Here is an 18492-nt window from a genome sequence, read left to right on the forward strand (position 1 = left end):
TCTCTGCTCTCTCACCATCGAGGGCCGATTTGGGGTGCACAGTGACTTGAGATGCCCACAGCGCCCTCCGGAGTCCTTGGAGGGGGTCTGATGGGCCAGGATGACTCTACTGCTATCACCTGTCCCATGGTGCAGGTGATCCACCGCAGGGCTCTTAGGGGCCTCCCTCAGCATACTGCTGGCCATGGTCCCTCGTGTCAGATGCAGGCCGGCCGGAGGCTCATGTGAATGGGCCGAGTACCAGAGCTGCCCTCCTCCCCTTGCCCAGCTGCTCCTCCGAGCCTCTGACTCACCTGGGCCTCCCTGCAACTGCTCCGCGGACACAGAAGCGGAGCCGGGGGTGGAAATGGGGCGGGGGCAGGAAGTGACTCCTCGGGGTTCCCCTCTGTGTCTTGAAGCTCCCACATGGCCATCGGAGCAGGGCTTCCTTCCCTAGGGGCAGAAGCAGGCCAGGAGACAGGCATCCTCGCTCTCAGCCTCGGGGAGAGGCCAGTGGAGGCGAATCCTAAGGAAGTGCTGCACACATCCAGGAGATCTGGGCTGAGACCACCGTCCCTTCTGTGCTGTGGCCGAGAGGCGACAGCTGAGCAGCTGTTGCTAACGTGCCATGTGACAGGGCGGTGGGGAGGGGAGGGGAGCAGAGGCACAGTGAGAGCCCCTGGTGCAATGACGGGCCCTGCCCTCCGAGGACAGGCTTGGTAAGCTGCTCCACGCCAGTACGGCCAGGAAGCCCCGTGCAGCAGTTCTTCTCGAGAGAGAGGCGCCCCGCAAGCCGAGTCCACGGGAATGCCCCTGCTGGTGAAGGTTTCAGAAAAGAATGCAGAGCTCTGGCTGAGAGCCCCGTCGTGGTCTTGGCTGTGGTTGTCATTGTCCTTATGGTTGTAGACCGTCACCGACTTAAGTGCCACTCACAGTGGCCCTGTATGACAGAGTAGAGCTGCCCTGCCTGGTTCCGAGACTGTCGAGGTGGTGTGTTGGGCTGCCATCTGCGTGGTCGGCAGTTGGAGACCACCAGCAGCTCGGGGGAGAGACCGAGCTTCCCTCCCGTCAGCAGTGACCCTCAGAAAGCCACTGGGGGTCTCTGAGTCAGCATGCACTTGGTGGCGGTGAGCTGGTTCAGACTTCCGCCTCTCTCTCCCACAGAGGGCCTGGTGGGCTCTAAGCACCAAGTGTCCAGTTAGCAGCCAGCCTGCCAGTCCCTGCTCCCCCACGACTCAAACTCACTGCCGGGGACTCGCAGCGGCCCTGCACACAGGCTGGAACAGCCTTTGCGGGAACAATCCCGCAGAGCTGCCCTTGCAGTTAGTAGCCAAGACAAGCCTACTCCACCCGCCCCAGAGCTCTGATGACATGTGCTCTAGGCTCCAGGGGTGCTCACCCGCAGGCGGGCCAGGGTGCATAGTTTGTTACTGGCACTGTCTAAGGACAGTTTTGATTGCCACTTTTTGCTGTGAGGCTTCTTGGTATCTTGAGAGATGCCCAGGATGGAGGCCCAGGAGGGGGGGCATCCATATGTGTGTGTCTGTGAGCAGCAGATGTTGTGTGGTTGTGGGTCTGTCTGTGTCCGTCAGTGTCAGCCCAGGGGTGGGGGTGGGGGGGTGGGGAAGCAGTGGGGAGTGAGTACCTGCTATGGGTGGGGGAGCACTCCTGAGAGAGGGGGCGCTTTTCCCAGGCCCACACCTTGCCTAGGTTCCTGGCTCATGTCTACCCATGCCCCTGGCCAGCCCTCTATGTGCCCTGTGGGGGCTGCCCCACACTCTGGTTGGTACAGGATGTCCCCATGTATGGGAGAAGAGACAGCTTGACCCAGGTTAGCAGGGTTCTCAGGAACACTGCCTGCAGAGCCAGATGGCCTTGAGAAGCTACCCAGGAAGCCCAGCAAAGGCAGGCGAGCTGTGCAGTTGGGTACTTCAGGGGTGGACCTGCCCTGAGTGCTCAAGGTGCTCGGGCCGCCTGCCCTTCCGCCCCAGACCACCCACAGCTCTCAGTCCACCCAAGGCCACGGGCCCCCTCCCCCAGCAGAGTTTCAAGTGTGCTTACTAAACACCATTGGTGGACTTGGCTGAGCCAGGCATTTGAATGTGCTGGGCGCTGGACCTGCAGGGTCCCTGGAGCCTCCATGCAGAACGGCCAGCCCAGTCCTTGGAAGGGGATGTGCAGGAGAGGGAGGGTAGCTACTGCCCACTGGCCCAGGCCCAGCATCTTCAGAGCAGGGTCTCCGCCTGGATGCACCACAGACCCCAGCTGAGTTGTCCCAGCCTTCAGAGGGTTCAGGGAAGGCAAGGAGAGGCGGGGTGGCAATAACAGGAAATCCAGGAGGACTTCCCGGAGGAGGGCCTGCTCAGGATCTCCAGCTCTGGAGAGCCAATGTGACCAGAAACCTGCTTTCACGCACCAGCCCCTCTCCTTAGGAGTAAGACCCACTCCTTCCAGAGGCAGCCAGGGCCTGGAGCGTCTGGCATCCAGGGTGGGGAGTGAGTGAGTGCATCTCCTGGCAAGGGCCAGACTCCTATGAGTCTGATGAGCCCTGCGTGGTGAAGCCTAGCTTCATATTTCAGCCCAGCAGTTCTCAAACGGCTGGCTGGGCGGGGGCGAGGGGACGGAGCCTGGGGTCTGAGCATGGGTGGGGCTTACAGACTTGGGATACCGGGCACTGGGTATCAGCCTGCAGCGACTGATGTGCCCTCTTCCACCTTTGCCCACAGCCGCGACAACTCCCCCAGCCTGAAGGAAATCCGGAACGGCTGCCAGCAGCCCTGCGACCGGAAGCCCACCTTACCTCTGCGCCTTCTGCACCCCAGCCCGGACCTGGTATCTCAGGAAGCCACGCTGTCCGAGGCGCGCCTGAAGTCGGTGGTGGTGGCCTCCAGTGAGATCCACGTGGAGGTGGAGCGAGCCAGCACTGCCACGCCGGCGCTGACGGCCACCTCGGGCAACGACAGTGAGCCCAACCTCATCGACTGCCTCTTGGTCAGCCCCGCCTGCAGCACCATGAGCATCGAGCTGGGCCCCCAGGCTGACCGCACGCTCGGCTGCTATGTGGAGATCCTCAAGCTGCTGTGAGTGTCCCCTCTGGGCCTCTGGCAAGGGGGTCGCAGGGCCACTTGGCTGGCCGCAGGGACCCACAGACCACTGTGAACATGCCGAGTGCATGTGCACGCGTACAAACCTGGGGTGACGCGTGGGCGATCATGCTTGCTGCCTGCGGCACGTGTACAAATATCCATGTGCACATAAGTTTCTGCACACATCTGCCCCTGGGCGCCGCCTGCATCCATGAATGTGCCGCTGGTGCAGGTGTGCGGGCTCCTTCTGAGGGTGTGACGTGTGTGTGTGTGTGTGTGAACGCACTAGGATGCTTGTGAGCCAAGGGCTGTCTGTGTTATCCATACACGCTTACCAGCACTCCGTGTGTGGGACTGCAGGTGCCTGCGTGCTGGGTGGCAGGTCTAGGTGGCAGCTGTGTGTGTGGTAGTGCATGTGTCTACTGTGTGTGAGTGCTGGGTGGGGTGGGGTCTTCTGCAGAGGGGAGTGTTTGTGTCCACTGTTTGTGCCCATGGCAGCAGGGGAAATATCTTCTGCAGAGGAGGGCATTCGTTTGGAGAACAGCCCATCTGGAATCTCCCAGGTTTTGCAGGACCTGGATGGTGCAGGCAGTTATTGCCTGATGACTAGCTGGTCCTTTGTCCTGGACAGGCTCTGTGTTGGCGAGTGGGCAGGCGGGTTCCTGGTCAGCGGGAGACCCCTCATCCATTCTGGGAGGGGCTGTATCTGAGCTGGGGCTTGGCTCCAGGGACATGACTGTAGCTCAGGATACCCACCATGCTCAGGGACTTTCATGGGTACCCTGGCCAAGGGAGTGCGGGAGGAGCTCCTAGTGGGACCGCAGGGCTTAATGTTTCCAGAAGTTTTGACTGGGGTGGGGCGGTTGCTTCCTGCTGGCTCTTTCTTTTTTCCAAGCCTGCTGTAGTCGCTGGCTCATTGTGACGTCCTAGCAGCCCTGGGCACAGCAGAGGCTGCAGCAGCGGGAGCAGGTCTGCAGTCCAAGTCCTGGGTTAGAGTCCCAGTGTGCCACCTCTCAGTGACCAGGAGCCATGAGTGTTCACTGAGCTGCAGGCCTAGCAGGGCAGAGGGTGGTCTCAGCACGTGGCTCCTCCCAAGTTGGCCAGTCTGCGGCCCTGGGGAGTGACGTGGCTGTGAGCGAGGCCCTGTCGCCTCTGTTTTGAGGCCCTGGAGGGTGCAGGCAGTTATTGCCTGATGACTAGTTGGAATGTTGGTAGTGTGGGCCCACTCAGGCACCTCAGAAGAAAGGCTGGCAGCCTGCTTGCGGGCAGTCATAGCCTTGAGACCCCGACCCAGGCTCCTGTGTCAGAATCCAAGTGGCCGTGGCTGGTTTGTTCTTACCTCCAGGTGCCGCCCAGAGGGGACTTCTGGCCACTGAATGACTTCAGGGGTGGAAGCGCTGTCATGGGCGGAGCCAGGGGCTCCCTCTGCTAAACTCAGGGCGCTGGAACTCAGCAAGAGGAAGGCGCTGTGTGAGGGGGTCTCCAGGGGAAACGCGGGTGCATTTGCTGCTGCTGCTGGTGGGGTTGTTGGGGGCACGGGACCAACTCTGACTCCTGGTGACCCACGGGTACGTGGAGGAGAGCCCCATGGGGAGCTTCAGGAAGCAGGGCCCGGGGCCTGTGGTCAGGTCTCAGCTGCTGCCCTTTGACTCCACCCAGGGCCTGTCCTTGGAGTCTGGCAGGAGGGGCCAGACTGGGCAGTGTCCACTGTGCCCAGGAAAGCGAGTCCTGCTGGGTGGACAGCACCCTCCCCCACTTTGCCCAGAGGCCCCAGCACCCCTGAGAAGGGACATCAGGAGCTTGAGGCGTGTGTGTGTGTGTCTGGAGAGGACCTGGAAGCTTGGCATGAGGACAGGGCACTCTGTTCAGCCCTCTCTAACCTTCCTGTGGGGTCAGGGAAGGAAGTGGGGTATGTGCTGCCAGCAGGTTGGAAACACTGAGCTGTAAACAGTGGAATTAGGGGCTCTTGGGTCGAGGGGGCGGTCCATAGCCCCACTTGGGCTAGCAGATGGGAGGGACGGATCCCCTTGTGCTGACCACCTGCCAGGCCTGTTGTCCAGCACTTGGACCCTGTGAGGCTCAGGGTCTGGGACTGCCAGGTGTGCCCCTGCCTGCACAGACAGGCAAGTCCCCCAGGATTGGCTGTGCCTGTGGTCAGGGAGCACAGTGGCTGGTCACACGTTGGGCTGGTAACCAGTCAGCAGTTTGAAACCACCAACCACTCCTCGGGAGCACAATGAGGCTCACTGCTCCCTTGCAGTCGTAGTCTCGGAAGCCCACAGGGGCAGTTCTACCCTGCCCTAGAGGATCGCTATAAGTTCGTTTTGACTCGATGGCCGTGAGGAGAGTGGAGTAGTGGCCACTGATCACGTGGTTCCCTCAGGGCAGAGGTCATTGGGGGCATCTTTCTAAGATGCTGCCCATTGGGGTCCCATGGAGAACAAGAACAGCTCTGAGCCTCAGTTTGCCCACCTGTAAAGTGAGGGTCCCTGTAATTCCTGTCTCGCAGGGGGGTGGCCTTTGGCGTGACCTTGGGGGCCCAGGGTGGCAAGTGGGCCTGTATTCCCATGTGGAGGACCACTGAGCCACCCTGACCTGGGAAGCCATCTCGTTGAGGGCCCTTGAGCGGGCCATCGCTGGGAACCCTGTTCATGTGCTCTTGCTGCTGGACTGGGGTCCCTCACGCCTCAGTTCCCCCACCTGTTTCTCGGCCTGCCCGGCTGCACCTCAGCTGTGAGGTGAGGCAGGGCGTCCGGCCCTCCGCAGAGTGCCATGCTTGTGGAAGCGGCTGGCACCTCACCCCGCCCCGTCATCACCGTCCGCATCCACGGGGAGTAGCAGCTGGTCCATAAGCCAGGACGGCTTCCAGGGCACCAGGAGGGCCGGGCTGGCCGCCACAGTTGGCCCCTGGCCCATGTGTGGGTGACTTCTTGAGCGAGTCCAACTGCTCCCCGGGGCTGTCAAGGCAGCAGGTGTTGCTGGGAGGGAGAGCTGGCTGTGGGGCTCCATCAGGGGAAGGTAGACTTGAACCGCCGGCCTCTCAGCTGCCAGACGAGCACAGGCGGACCTTCACCACCCAGTTCTGCATGGCTCGCCCTTTATATTCCTCTCAGCTCCGCTCAGTCCCTGGGGCTTGACCTAACCCTCCGCTAGCTCAGGGCCATGTGTGAAGGCCGACCTTGGGCTCATTCGCTGAGTGTGAGGGACTAGCCCTGGGCTCAGCCGGGCCGAGAGCAGGCACTCTGGACAGGGTTTGTCTGAGGCACGTCTCAGCTGCTCAGGAACCACCTCCTCTGGGCCTGAGAGCAGGCTCATGTGCGACACAGCTGGGGTGACGTGGTCGAAGGTGTGGGTCTTCCTGCCGGACCCCCAGCCAGTCGCCAGCACTCGGTGCAGGTGCCCTGTGACGCATTCCTTGTCCCCTCCCACTTCCAGGTCGGACTACGATGACTGGAGACCATCTTTGGCCAGCTTGCTCCAACCCATCCCGTTCCCCAAAGAGTAAGTCCATGCCGTCTCCACGGCTCCATTCCTGTGCCGGGGGGAGGGGGGTGCCTCTGTTACCCACAGCCAATGGGGGCCTTGTGGGGACGCGCTGCCTCCTGGGGTTGTTGGGAGCACACACTGAGGCGAAGACACAGCGAGCTCCAGGCACAGCCTTGGTCTGCCTCGGCGCGTGACCACCCCCCTGCAGCCCCCCACAGGTGAGCCTCCCAGGAAGGCGGGCCGCCGGCTGAGGACCACTCGGGGCGGGGGCTGTGTCCTGGTAACAGACCGAGCGTGCCTCTCTCTGCCCCTGTTTTGATGGGTGGAGGAGCAGGGCCTGTGGGAGCCCATTAACGAGCCCTGTTTGTGCTGTGAGGCCCTCCTGCGGCACATTACCCTCAGTAATGGCTCCATTTGCTGGCCCGCCTGGTCCCAGGCGCCCCTGGGACCCCAAACTGGAGAAATCCGGCCTCGGAGACGGCGGGCGTCTCTGAGGAGCAGTGGCGTCACCGGCCCTGGGCTGGGCCCGCAGGTCTTGGCTGGGGCACGCAGTGATGCAACCAAAGGAGGAACGGCCCCCGGGGCCGCCTGACGTGCCTGCGATTAACAGACCGCAGCTTAATTGTGGAGCAATTAGCACGCACACCTGGGTCCCTGAGTGCGGCCCTCTGCCCCGGGTAGGGCTGCTCCTGGACACCTGTGGCCAGGGCTTCGGGGGCTGCGCTCACCCTCCCTCCTCACCCTTGGAGGCAGACGTACGACTGGGAGCCCAGGGGTCGAGTTAAGTCTTGGGGTACGGAGCTCGATGAGGAGACTGACTAACTGCCTCCCTCTGTTTGTTTGCAGGGCTCTCGCACACGAGAAGTTCACCCAGTGAGTGCCCTCCCCCGAACCTCCTCCTGCATGGCCAGTCCAAGCCCACCCAGGCACCTCCTGGGCCGCCCCAATGCCTGTTCCCCATCCTGGCCCTTGTCTGGGCTGCCCCTGCCTCCCTATCCTCCTGACCCCACCCCAGTCAGGACCTCGGCTGATCCTGGTCTTCCCTCTTCCTCTCAGGGAGTTGAAGTACGTGATCCAGAGGTTTGCAGAAGACCCACGGCAAGAGGTGAGCCTTCCTCTCCCCCACATGGTGCACCCCCACCTCCACCCCATGGCTCGGATACGAGGGGCTAGCTGGCCAGGCCTGCCCGTGGCATTAGCCTGTTACCATAAACTCAGCTGACCAGAAGTGTTCCTGGGTGCCTCTCTCTCCCTCCCCATCCCTTCCTGCTTTCCCCCTCCTGATAGAAGCCACACTGGGTGGACTGGTTGGTGTTACTGCCGGCCCCCACGAAGACCCACCCCTGTGCAGTGCGACCAACACCGCCCATAATGTTCCACATGATTTTCATGGGCTAGTTTCCAAACAAGGTTGCCAGGCATTTCTTCCTAACCTGTCTGAATTGGGATGTGCTCAGCATCAGGACCTCCCCTGGGAGGCTGGTGGGCGGCTACTGCGCTCAGACGAGCCAAACCCAGGTTTCCTGCTGGGAAAGCAAGCACCCTGGGCCATGATCCTCCAGCACCCCCAGTGAAGCTCGGTTTCTTGACAATGCTTGCTGTGTCTGTCAGGGGACTCTCCTCTTCTTCCTCATCCTCTCCCATCGTTCCTTGAGGCAGGTGGGCTCCTCCTCTCAGGGGAACGGCAGACCCACCATCTGCCCTGTCTGATTTACCTGCAGGGGTTGGAGCGGCTGAGGGAGAGGATGGGGTGCCTCCCAGCATTGAACACAGGCTGTTCTCTTCCCCGCCCCTTTGTAGTCTGCTTGTGGAATTGCCCCCAGACACACACTCTTGTACACACGCACGGCCACACGTACGTCCCATGCACATCCAGACACACGTCCACGTGCACTTCCTCATACACCTGAACGTCTGCATGCACATACACGTGCTTATGCATGTCTGCACACACATTCACACTCTCACGCAGATCTACACACACGCACAGACATGGCGCTCTGGGAAGGGCTCTGAGCAAAGGGCCAGGCCCATCCTGGAGCTGAGGGCGACTGACCGGAGGCCTCCAGTTTATAGAGACACATTTTCCCCAAAACTTGCCCCCATGGATTGCAGTGGGGTTTTCTCACCAAGAAAAACTTAGCGTGCGATCACAGAAGTCGGGGGTAGCTGGGCATCAGGGCCATCGTGGGGTGTGCCTGTGTCCCTGCTGCTGCCGCTCACTGACCACCCACCCCTCTGCTGGCAGGTGCACTCGTGCCTGCTGAGTGTGCGGGCCGGCAAAGACGGCTGGTTCCAGCTCTACAGCCCCGGGGGCGTGGCCTGCGATGATGACGGCGAGCTGTTTGCCAGCATGGTGGGTGCCGGGGGACCAGGGCATGGGGAGCTTCTAGGAAAAACCTGCCCCTGCTGGAGACAGTGTCCGCACAGCACCTCACTCAGTCACACTCCAGCAGGACACATTCTCACCACAGCTCCGGGCTGTGGTGCCCATTTTACAGATGAGACGATGGAACGTGCAGGGAGGCTCTCCCCAAGCTGACTGAGTACTTAGCATGCCCCGTGCTCAGTAAACCTTACGGGGGCGGCATGAGGTCAGGACCACCACCCCTCACAGGTGAGGGACCTGAGGCCACAGAGCCCGGGCTCCCAGTCACACTGCCGTCCGGAGCTTCCTGCTAGCTGACTGCTCTGTTGATGTGGCTCTTTCCATGACAGCCCTACTTGTTAGGGACCTCATGTTACAATGGGCACAGCGTGGCTCAGGGTCTCACCTGGGCTCTAGAACCCCCCAGCTCCCAGGAGCTGAGTGCCGTCAGAAAGCAGGAACGGGACAGCGTGCCCACTGGTGGCCGGGGGCCTTACCTACCGCCTTGCCAATCTCCAGCTTCATTCAGGGACAAGGGGCCATGTAGTGGCATGGCCCAAGGCCAGGTTCGAGGCTCGTGCAGCCTGCCCCCCCTCCACTACCCACCCCACCTCCAGGATTGCCACGGTTCTCAAGGGTGCCCCCTTGGGTGCTGAGCCAGCACCAACCATGTGGGGGAGGGGGCAGGGAGGGCACTCTGGGCTGCCCATCCTGGGGTTCAGGGCACAGAGATTTTGCTGCAGTCAGACTCATGGGGCATCACTCAAGAGCCTTTCTAAGAGGGCTTATTTTTAGGCTTTTCCTTCACGCAGGCCTTCTCCCCCTCGCTCGCCCCTGCGGCATCTTTCCCTTTCTCTTGCACGTTCTCCTTGACGTCACAGCCCTCACCATGGCAACGCCCGGTGCCACCCCACCCCCCAGTGCAGGACTCGATGTGAGAGCCAGCTCATTTGTGTGCCCGCTCTGCCAATCACGGAGCAGAAAAAGGCTGGATGGAGATGCGCTGTTTCCATGGAGACGCCCAGCACCAGAGTGTGTCGTGTCTCCTCCCCGAGACACACACACACACACACACACACACACGGCTGTTGTTGGCCACTGTGGAAGGGCATGTGCCAGTGCGTGATGTTGGGAGTGGGGGTGCCCCCAGTGCCATGGGCGGAGACCCCTGCCGGTCTTTGGGTCCCTGTTTTCAGATGTACCAGGGAGTAAGCCTGTCTGCAGGATTATCTCAAAGTTCACCTAGGGTCTGTGTCTTGCCCCCCCCCCAATGCCCTTCAGAGCCCAGTGAGGGTTCGGGGAGGGGACAGGAGACCCCCCCCCCTGTGACCAAGGCCTACCTGGCACGGGAGGGCTGGAGGCTGCTGCCCTGGGGAGACCCTGAGATGGTTCCTCATCCAGCCGCTTGGAGGAGGTGTGGTGCCGGCCCACGTCCTCTGGCATCTTCACCTGGGCTTCCCCCCGCCCCCGCAGGTTCACATCCTCATGGGCTCCTGTTACAAGACCAAAAAGTTCCTGCTTTCCCTGGCGGAAAACAAACTGGGTCCCTGTATGCTCCTGGCGCTGAGGGGGAACCAGACCATGGTGGAGGTAAGAAGCCACCGCCACCACCTCCCGCAGCCCCTGCCAGGGGCACAGCAGCCAGCAGCAGAGAGACAGGCCTCTGGCAACCCATGTCCCCGCCAGTGTGAAGGCGAGCAGGGGCCCCTTTAGCATACGGAAGCTGGGGTAGGGGGTTTGCGGGAGGGCTGCCCAGTGTCACGAAGCCAGAGCGCGGAGAGGGTAGCCCTTCCGTGCCTGCCCGGCAGATCCTGTGTCTGATGCTGGAGTACAACATCATCGACCACAACGACACCCAGCTGCAGATCATCTCCACGCTGGAGAGCACGGACGCCGGCAAGCGCATGTACGAGCAGCTGTGCGACCGGCAGCGCGAGCTGAAGGAGCTGGTGAGCGGACGCCCGCCCTCCCCTCCCCTTCCCTTCCCATCCCCTCCCGGGACGGCGCCAGGGAGCCTCCTCTCTCCGCTGGCACGCACAGGGCACAGGGCATGGCAGGGCCTGGTCCACACCCAGCCAGTAGGGTCAGGCGGCCTCCCTCCAAGTGCCTGCGTGCCGTGGGCTGCCAGGGTCCTGAGCTCTCCCCCGTCTTCGTACGCCCTGCCTGACTTCCAAGTGCCAACTCTAGAGTTGTGTGCACGAACACTTGTGCCCACGGCAGGACAGGCAGGGCAGAGAGAGAGACTCATGCATCCAGGACTCCTTGAGACCTAGTGGCACAGGGGTCAGAGCAGCTGGCCCATGGAGGACAGATGAGCTTGTCTGCACCTGTAAAGACGTACAGCCTCAGAGCCTTATGGCGTAGGTCTGCTCTGCCCGAGAGGGTCACTGCGAGTCAGCTCAAGGGCAGTGGGCTTGGCTCCAGGCTTTGGGTATTGCTGGGATAGCCCTCTCCTAGTGGCTCATGGATGAGGGGCCTAGTCCCCAGCCCTCTCGCCCCTCCCCAGTGCATCTCTGAGGCAGGCTTCCCCATCCCCTAGGATACCCCGGGAGGTCTGACTTGATGAGCCCCCAGCACTTGGGGTTATCTCTCTAGTCCCCTGCCTGCACTGTGCAAACCTTGTCTCCGGTGCGCCACCACCACCCACCCCAGCCCCCAGCAAAGCTGGCGCCAAGAGTGGCGAGGATGGAGGAGCGGGAGGGACCTCGGGAGAGGGCAGTTCGTAATAGCTGCGGTTTCTCTTGCAGCAAAGGAAAGGTGGGCCCACCCGGCTAACACTGCCCTCCAAGTCCACAGTGAGTGGGGCTGGTTCTCTGGCGGGTGGAGGTGGGGGACCTCCCCGATGACGGGCTCTGGGGCTGCGATGGGAGTGGATGTGACAGGACCTCATGGGACGTCACAGGCCTGCCTCCAGGAATGAAAGAGAGGTGCTGAGAGGACAGAAATAACTAAGGGACGCTGGACACTTCCTACATGCAGGACATGGTCCTGGGGCTCAGCTCCTCTGGGCCCCATGACCGCCCCAGGCAGCTGCCTCTTGCCACCCCTGTCTACCCTGGCGCCCCCCGCCCCCAGAGACACCCCCTCAACTGCACTCATGGCTTCCCCCTCGTGGCCCGAGCAGGCTGCTCCAGCCCTTGCTGTCGTACCCTTCCTGCCAGGAAACATGCAGTGGAGGCAAAGAAGGACACACCCCTCCTTTCACAGAGTGCCCTAAAAGTTCCACTGGATACTCAGCCACGTGGAGCTCCACGGGAGCCTCAGGGACTAGTCCTGATCTGGGCAGCCAGGTGGCCGCGGGAAGCCCATTACTGACACAGAAAGGGGTCGGCCATTGCCCTCCAGCATCTCAGTCCCTGCCCCGTCCGTCGTCCTGTGTGGACCTCCACAAGCCTGAGAGTTGGGGAGGCCTCGGGGTTTGCAGACAGGAAACGGCCTGAGCCCGAGGGGGCCTGGAGGCCAGGGAGACCACATGCAGCATGCCCTGTGGTTTGCCCTGCAGAGCCCCACTGTTGCCTAGGGCGTTGGCTCTCTGTCAGGCAGGCTGGGCTGGTAAGAGTGGGGCGGGAGGACAGCTGGGTGCCCCTGAGAGCCCATCCGTCTGTCTGTGTGCAGGACGCTGACTTGGCTCGTCTGCTGAGCTCTGGCTCCTTTGGAAACCTGGAGAACCTCAGTTTGGCCTTCACCAACGTAACCAGTGCCTGTGCCGAGCACCTCATCAAACTGCCTTCCCTCAAGCAGCTCAACCTGTGGTCCACCCAGGTGTGCCCCTCTCCTCATTACTCAGGGACATCCAGGGCAGGGGCCGGAGGCCGGCAGCAGGCTGCCACAGATGGGGGACTCCGGGCAGAGCTGGGTCTGAGGGTCCACGTGGAGGTGGCTGTCTGATGGCACCGAGGTAAACGAAAGGCCTGAGTTTGGCCCGGAGCAGGCCACGTGGATGCCCTCACTCCCAGCGACCAGGTCTGGGCTCTGTCCTCGGCCTCAGCTCACACCCACACCGAGAGACCCACCCACATCCTTCCAGGGGGCGGGGGTGTAAGGGAGGGAGCCACCGGCTGTGTGGATACAGACCACCTGAAGCTTTGGGCCCATCCAGCTCAGAGGCCCCCACCTCAACGCTTCTGTGCTCCCCAGTTTGGAGACGCCGGCCTGCGGCTCCTGTCGGAACACCTCACCATGCTCCAGGTGCTGAACCTGTGTGAGACCCCTGTCACCGACGCCGGCCTGCTGGCCCTCAGCTGTGAGTACTCACGGGCCAGAAACCCCGCGCTCCTGGTGCCAACAGTGTGTGAACCAGGCAGACAGGAGGCAGGCCTGGCCGTTCCACCCACACTCGGTCAGCACCTGATGCCGCTGAGGCCCTCAGCCAGCGGAGCCCCCCGGGAGCCGGCTCCGAGGCCCTTCCCCAAACCCCTCCATCCTACGATTTAGCCAGAGGCATGGGAGAGCCGCTGGCTCATGTCCAGTGTGAGAAACCCTGTCTCCTGGGCCAGACCGTCATCTGACTGGCTCTCCCCACTCACACCGCTGGCTCAGCTGAGGGGAGGTCTCCAGGAAGTGATCTGGCGGTCACTAGAAGATTCTGGCAGGCCTGGGAATGGAGCAGGGAGATGACTGGGTTAGCAGCGGGCAGGGAGGGCAAGGCTTGGGTCACTGCTCATTGGCGTCTCACCTGGGGGGGGGGGTGACCACGCAGGCTGTGGGGCTGCCTTCCTGGGAAGGAAGGACTGGGCACCTAGGCTGTGTGGCAGTTACCCTCAGGCCCAGGCAGGGAAGGCAGTAGGGGTTGGGACCAAGGGAGGCCCAGTGAGCAGGGGTCTAGTTCCAACCTGCCCTGTGGGTGCCTACCTACAAGGGCACTTCTTAGCTGCTGGGGTCCCCCTTACCTCCCCACCCATCCACAGCCCCCAGGCCAGGTCTGACAATGGTCTCTGTGTGTCCTCCTGCAGCTATGAAGAGCCTGTGCAGTCTGAACATGAACAGCACCAAGCTCTCGGCAGACACTTACGAAGACCTGAAGGTGTGTGTTTTACCTCCCCATACCCCTTCTCACAGGTGGATTTAGACCAGTGAGGGGACAGCGTGTGATGGGAATGACCAGGGGACCTGCCACACAGCCTGAGACCAGGAAATGAGCTGGAGACAGGGCCAGAGGGTGAGGGAATGAACAGGCCTGTGCCTCAGTGAATTGGCCGGGCTGGACTGTGTACCAGATCACAGGGAGCTTCTAGGTACTCGGCCAGCCAGGAGATGTGTAGAGAAGCAGGTTGTAGCTGCCCTGTAGGAAGTGGAGGCTGAGGGGGCTGTGGGACCCCTGGGGAGGCAGACTCACGTGTGTATAGCTGGTCTGGTGAGGATGAAGGGCGCCGGCCACTTCCTGCCACATCACCTGGAAGCAGGACCGCACCACACGCAAGGGGCACAGATGGTGTGGCCGGCAGCCTGGGACCCATGTGGGCTGGCAGCGCTTCAAGGGGATCCCCCTGGAGCCCCTTCCAGCCTGGCCTACTACTCTGCCAGCGCCCCTGCCAGCCCTTGGCCTGTCACCAGTCAGACAAGCTGTGCGCTGGGCCTGAGCAAGGCAGGGACTCTGGCCCAACCCGGGATGAGACTCAGTGTCTGGAACACGTAGGTAGGCAGCCCCCAGGTTGGCTCAGTGGGCCCAGCTGGGTGCACTGGGGTCAGAGAGGCAGGAGGCAATGAGCCAAGAGGGCACCCTGGAGGGGGTGGGGCAGGAGGAGCATGGTACCTGATGTCGGAGTTCAGACCCAACCACTCGAGTGTTGTCCACAGACCACACTGTGGACACAAGGGCCTCCCCGACCTTGTGAGCCCAGATGTGCCCCTGTTCTGCTGCAGGCTCAGGGTGCACAGACCTGACGGGGATGGGGGGTGGGGGGCAGAGCAGGGCTGACTGGTGTGCGTGAGTCAGAATTGATACCATGGCAGGGGGTGCTGGGCACCCATTGGTCACCTTTGTCCGTGACCACGTACTCGCTGGTTATCCCTTTTGTTCTGAGACCTGTGCGCTAGGGGCCCTGCCTGGCCCCTGCCAAGTCTTTACTTGGCCTTAGACAAATAGCTTTGGGAAGAGCCTTATCCGACTGGGAACAGCCTCTCTTGTGTGTCAGGTTTGAGAGAGTGGTGGAGCAGCGGACAAGGAGAAGGCTTTTAAGCAGATGGCTTGCTTGGCCTCAAGGCTGCCACATGGGCTCACGCATAGGAACCCTGTGAGGCTGGTGCAGGCACCTAACCACCACGACATCGTCTGAGCTGTAGAGCCGTGGTGGCCCAGTGGTTATGAGTTGGACGGATAGCCCCAGGGTTCAAAGTTCGAACCCGCCAGCCTCTTAGGAGAAAGACCTGGCTTTCTGCTCCCATAAAGGGTAACAGTCTCAGAAACCCACAGGCTCCTTGTCGGTCAGAATTGACTCGATGGCAGTGAGTTTGGTTTGGTTTGGTTTGTATATTAGCCCTGGTAAGACTGCATCTCCTTGTGATTGTGATTTGCGGCTAACTGCTAATGAAAGCCATCCTGCTAGCATGGCGGTTATGCATTGGGCCGCTACTGCCAGGTCAGCTGTCTGTTCCCATCAGGAGTGACAGGCTCGGAAACCCACAGGGCCAGGTCTCCGCTGTCCTGTAGGGGTGCTGTGGTCCTCTCGACTGCCTTGAGCTAGAGGTTTGAAGGAGGACCATCGTGGTGCCCCTTCCTGCCCTTTGCCTGTCTTGTGGCTGAGTTGTGCCTGCTTGTTGAGCTGCAGGTCACTGCTGCGGGCTTCAGAGGCCAGACTCTCAGTGGCTACAGCGACTCCCAAGCGTCCCATCCCATCCCGTTCCCTGCCCCCCTCCCGTTTTGCATTCTTAGGAGGCTCCACTGATCTGAGTTTCAGTAGTCTGTTTCATGCATTTGCTCTTCTGTTTATCATCTTGTTTCCACAAAAGGCAAGGGAGGGCCCGCTGCTTTCTCACGACATTGCGCCCGGCAGTCACCTGCACCAGGGCTGGGCCAGGGGGTCACACAGACGGGGCCACCCTAGGGAGCTGGGACTCAAACCCTGGCTTGTCCACTGCGAAGTCAGGGATCTGAGCCCGTCCCATGTCAAGCACATGGGGGGTGTCCCTGCCAGGCCACCTGGTGTTTCCAAAGAGGCTAGTCCACTAACTGGGAGCCCCAGTAGGCAGGTGGAGATGGTGTGGGGGTGGCCCGCCGAGACTCATGCATCTCTGCCCCACCCCTCCCCCCAGGCCAAGCTGCCCAACCTGAAGGAGGTGGACGTCCGCTACACCGAGGCCTGGTGAGGCGGCCATGCAGGAGGCGTCTGCGAGCACAGCAAGACCACTCGACTCCTAGCTGTAGACAGCCGCCCCTGGGGTCCCACCTCAGCGTCCTGTCTGAGAAAGATAGAGGGGGGAGTCTTTCTGGGGCGAGGGCGGAGGGAGGAGGGGGGGAGGGGTTCCGGAAGCACGCCAGCCCCCGCCTGAATCTTTTAGCTTCATCATTGGAAACCATGACCGGATCTAAAACGGACTTTGTAGCAACAAGAGGCGGCTTGGTGGGGTGGGGGAGGGACAGGGAGGGGGTGGGACTCTGGGGAGGGGGTGGGGGGAGACCCTTTGTGGATTTTCTTTGCCTTTGTGTTTAATGCCATGTGGGAAAAGTCGCCACCTCCGGGGGCACGGTGCCCGCAATCCTGACCAACCGGCCCAGGGCCGCAGGAGCCCGGGAGACGCCCGCCCTGGGCTCCGGCTCGGGCTCTGCGTGTGGGGGAACCGGAACCACACCCTGCCGCCGGACCGGACCCAGCAGCCCGGCCTGTCATTGCACCCGTCCTGTGTCCTCTCCATCGCTATGCAAAGTGATTTCTGTTGTACATAAGATTTAAATAATGCACCTATTTAAGAAACGTTGACAAATTGCGGGTCTGGGACCTGCCTCTTATTTATGATGTCTCCGGCCCCCACTCCACCCCACCCCCCACCTCGAGCGTGTAGTACTGTAAGAAACAGCCAGCTGTTGGATTAGTAGTAGTATTTTTGTTATTTTTTTTAAAGGAAGCAAACACAAAAAATGAAAAAAAATGCTGCCCTCCTTGGGAAATGAATTGCTTTTTCATAATGGATTCTGTATGCTAATGCTCCTTCAGGCTGTCCGTCCGTCTGTCCACTCCTGCTGCGAGTCTCTGACCTCCTCGCGGGCTGGGGGTCAGGCTGGGGGGGCGGGAGAGTGGTCCCGAGGCGTCGTGTTGCCCCTGTGGACCCTGCCTCCCTCTCGGACCCTTTTACGGGGGTGGGTGGGGTGGGGTGGGGGTATGGTACCCTGTACTCTTTGGTCTGTCCCGTATGTAGAAGAGCTGCCTCCACCCCCCACCCTGGAGCCCCCCTTCTCCTCCGGGTCTCCTCTGGCCTTGGCCACACCTGACCCTCGTGTTCGTTGTGTGGCCCCACCCTCATGCATGCCCCCTCTTGCATGGTCTCTTGGGAGAAGAGAGAAACGTCCCCCCCACAGCCTGACCGCCCCTGCGCCCTGCCCCCAAATGTGACCACTGCTCCGTAGCCGTTCCCGCTGTTGATAAACCAATTTCTGTCCATTTTATAAACTGTCGGCTTTTCTTACCAAGGGCCCCCACCCTGTACAGAACAACCCCTTTACGGTTGATCTGGGGTCCCCTCTCCTAAGACCCCTTTTCTGTTGATTTAGCACAAATTCCACCCTACACCTACACCTAACCCACAGCCAACGTAATTGTTTTATATCTATTTAATCCGACTTGATGGAAACCATGCTTCGGTTGTTTGTTTTATACTTTGCTAGGTAGACTTTATTAAACCCTACCCTGCCCCACAATAGACCCTCGATTGTTTTTTTTTTAAGAGAAAGAAAAAAAATTACTGGGTTTCCGTCCTGAGTTTATCTTCCCGCGCTAGGTTTTCTTTCGTGAGCGCGTGCGCGGGAGTATCTTTCCTTCTCTTGTTCTTCCTGTCGTCGTTTTCCGTTGTTTGGTTTGGGACACCCCCCCCCCCCAATTCCCATACTTCACAGCAGTCTGGTGCAGGAAGATGCCGAAGCAAAAACAACAAAACACAAAAAAACAAAAGACGAAGAAGAAAACAAGACATGCCACCTTTCCCTTCACACTGTTGCTTCTCTCCTGGTGGTTAATACTACTGTCATGTAGCTGTGTACAAAGAGATGTGAAATACTTCCAGGCAAAAATAAACTGTCAGTGACTCACTGATGGCTGGCCTTTCTGTGGGGGGTTGGGGGGGCGAGGGGGAGCCACACACACAGGAGGTCAGGTTGACCCCTGGTTTCTTTATAGAGGCGGGACTTCCATGGGAGTCGCTGTGTTGGAATGGGCAGCCCCTGTGTGATCCCCATTGGGTTCCGCTGGACTCGGTCCAAATGAGTGCTTCACTGCCTAGGAGGCCCCCAGCCCGAAGTGCCTGCAACCGTGTTCTGCCTGTGGGCATCCCTGCTCATGGGGATCTCCTGCCACTGAACTTTTCCCTTCGTGACTGAGTGGACAAGGACTAGGACTTCGCTCCTTTAGGGCCGGGTGATGGGCT

General features: G+C 60.9%; 1 protein-coding gene across 1 annotated transcript in view; it reads left to right on the forward strand.

The window, feature by feature from the left end:
* Positions 1 to 17792, forward strand: part of CMIP (c-Maf inducing protein) — a 169477-nt gene extending 151685 nt beyond the window's left edge. The window contains exons 10-21 of the mRNA XM_075538073.1: positions 2706 to 3059; positions 6501 to 6566; positions 7398 to 7424; positions 7608 to 7656; positions 8800 to 8907; positions 10393 to 10509; positions 10728 to 10868; positions 11667 to 11714; positions 12535 to 12681; positions 13057 to 13162; positions 13872 to 13942; positions 16171 to 17792. Coding sequence (XP_075394188.1) covers positions 2706 to 3059; positions 6501 to 6566; positions 7398 to 7424; positions 7608 to 7656; positions 8800 to 8907; positions 10393 to 10509; positions 10728 to 10868; positions 11667 to 11714; positions 12535 to 12681; positions 13057 to 13162; positions 13872 to 13942; positions 16171 to 16224 — 1288 coding nt within the window. The 3' untranslated portion in view covers positions 16225 to 17792. The remainder of the gene's footprint in view (positions 1 to 2705; positions 3060 to 6500; positions 6567 to 7397; positions 7425 to 7607; positions 7657 to 8799; positions 8908 to 10392; positions 10510 to 10727; positions 10869 to 11666; positions 11715 to 12534; positions 12682 to 13056; positions 13163 to 13871; positions 13943 to 16170) is intronic.
* The last annotated feature ends 700 nt before the right edge of the window (positions 17793 to 18492 follow it).

This window comes from Tenrec ecaudatus, chromosome 18 (genome assembly GCF_050624435.1).
Source record: "Tenrec ecaudatus isolate mTenEca1 chromosome 18, mTenEca1.hap1, whole genome shotgun sequence".
Classification (NCBI taxonomy): Eukaryota; Metazoa; Chordata; class Mammalia; order Afrosoricida; family Tenrecidae; genus Tenrec; species Tenrec ecaudatus.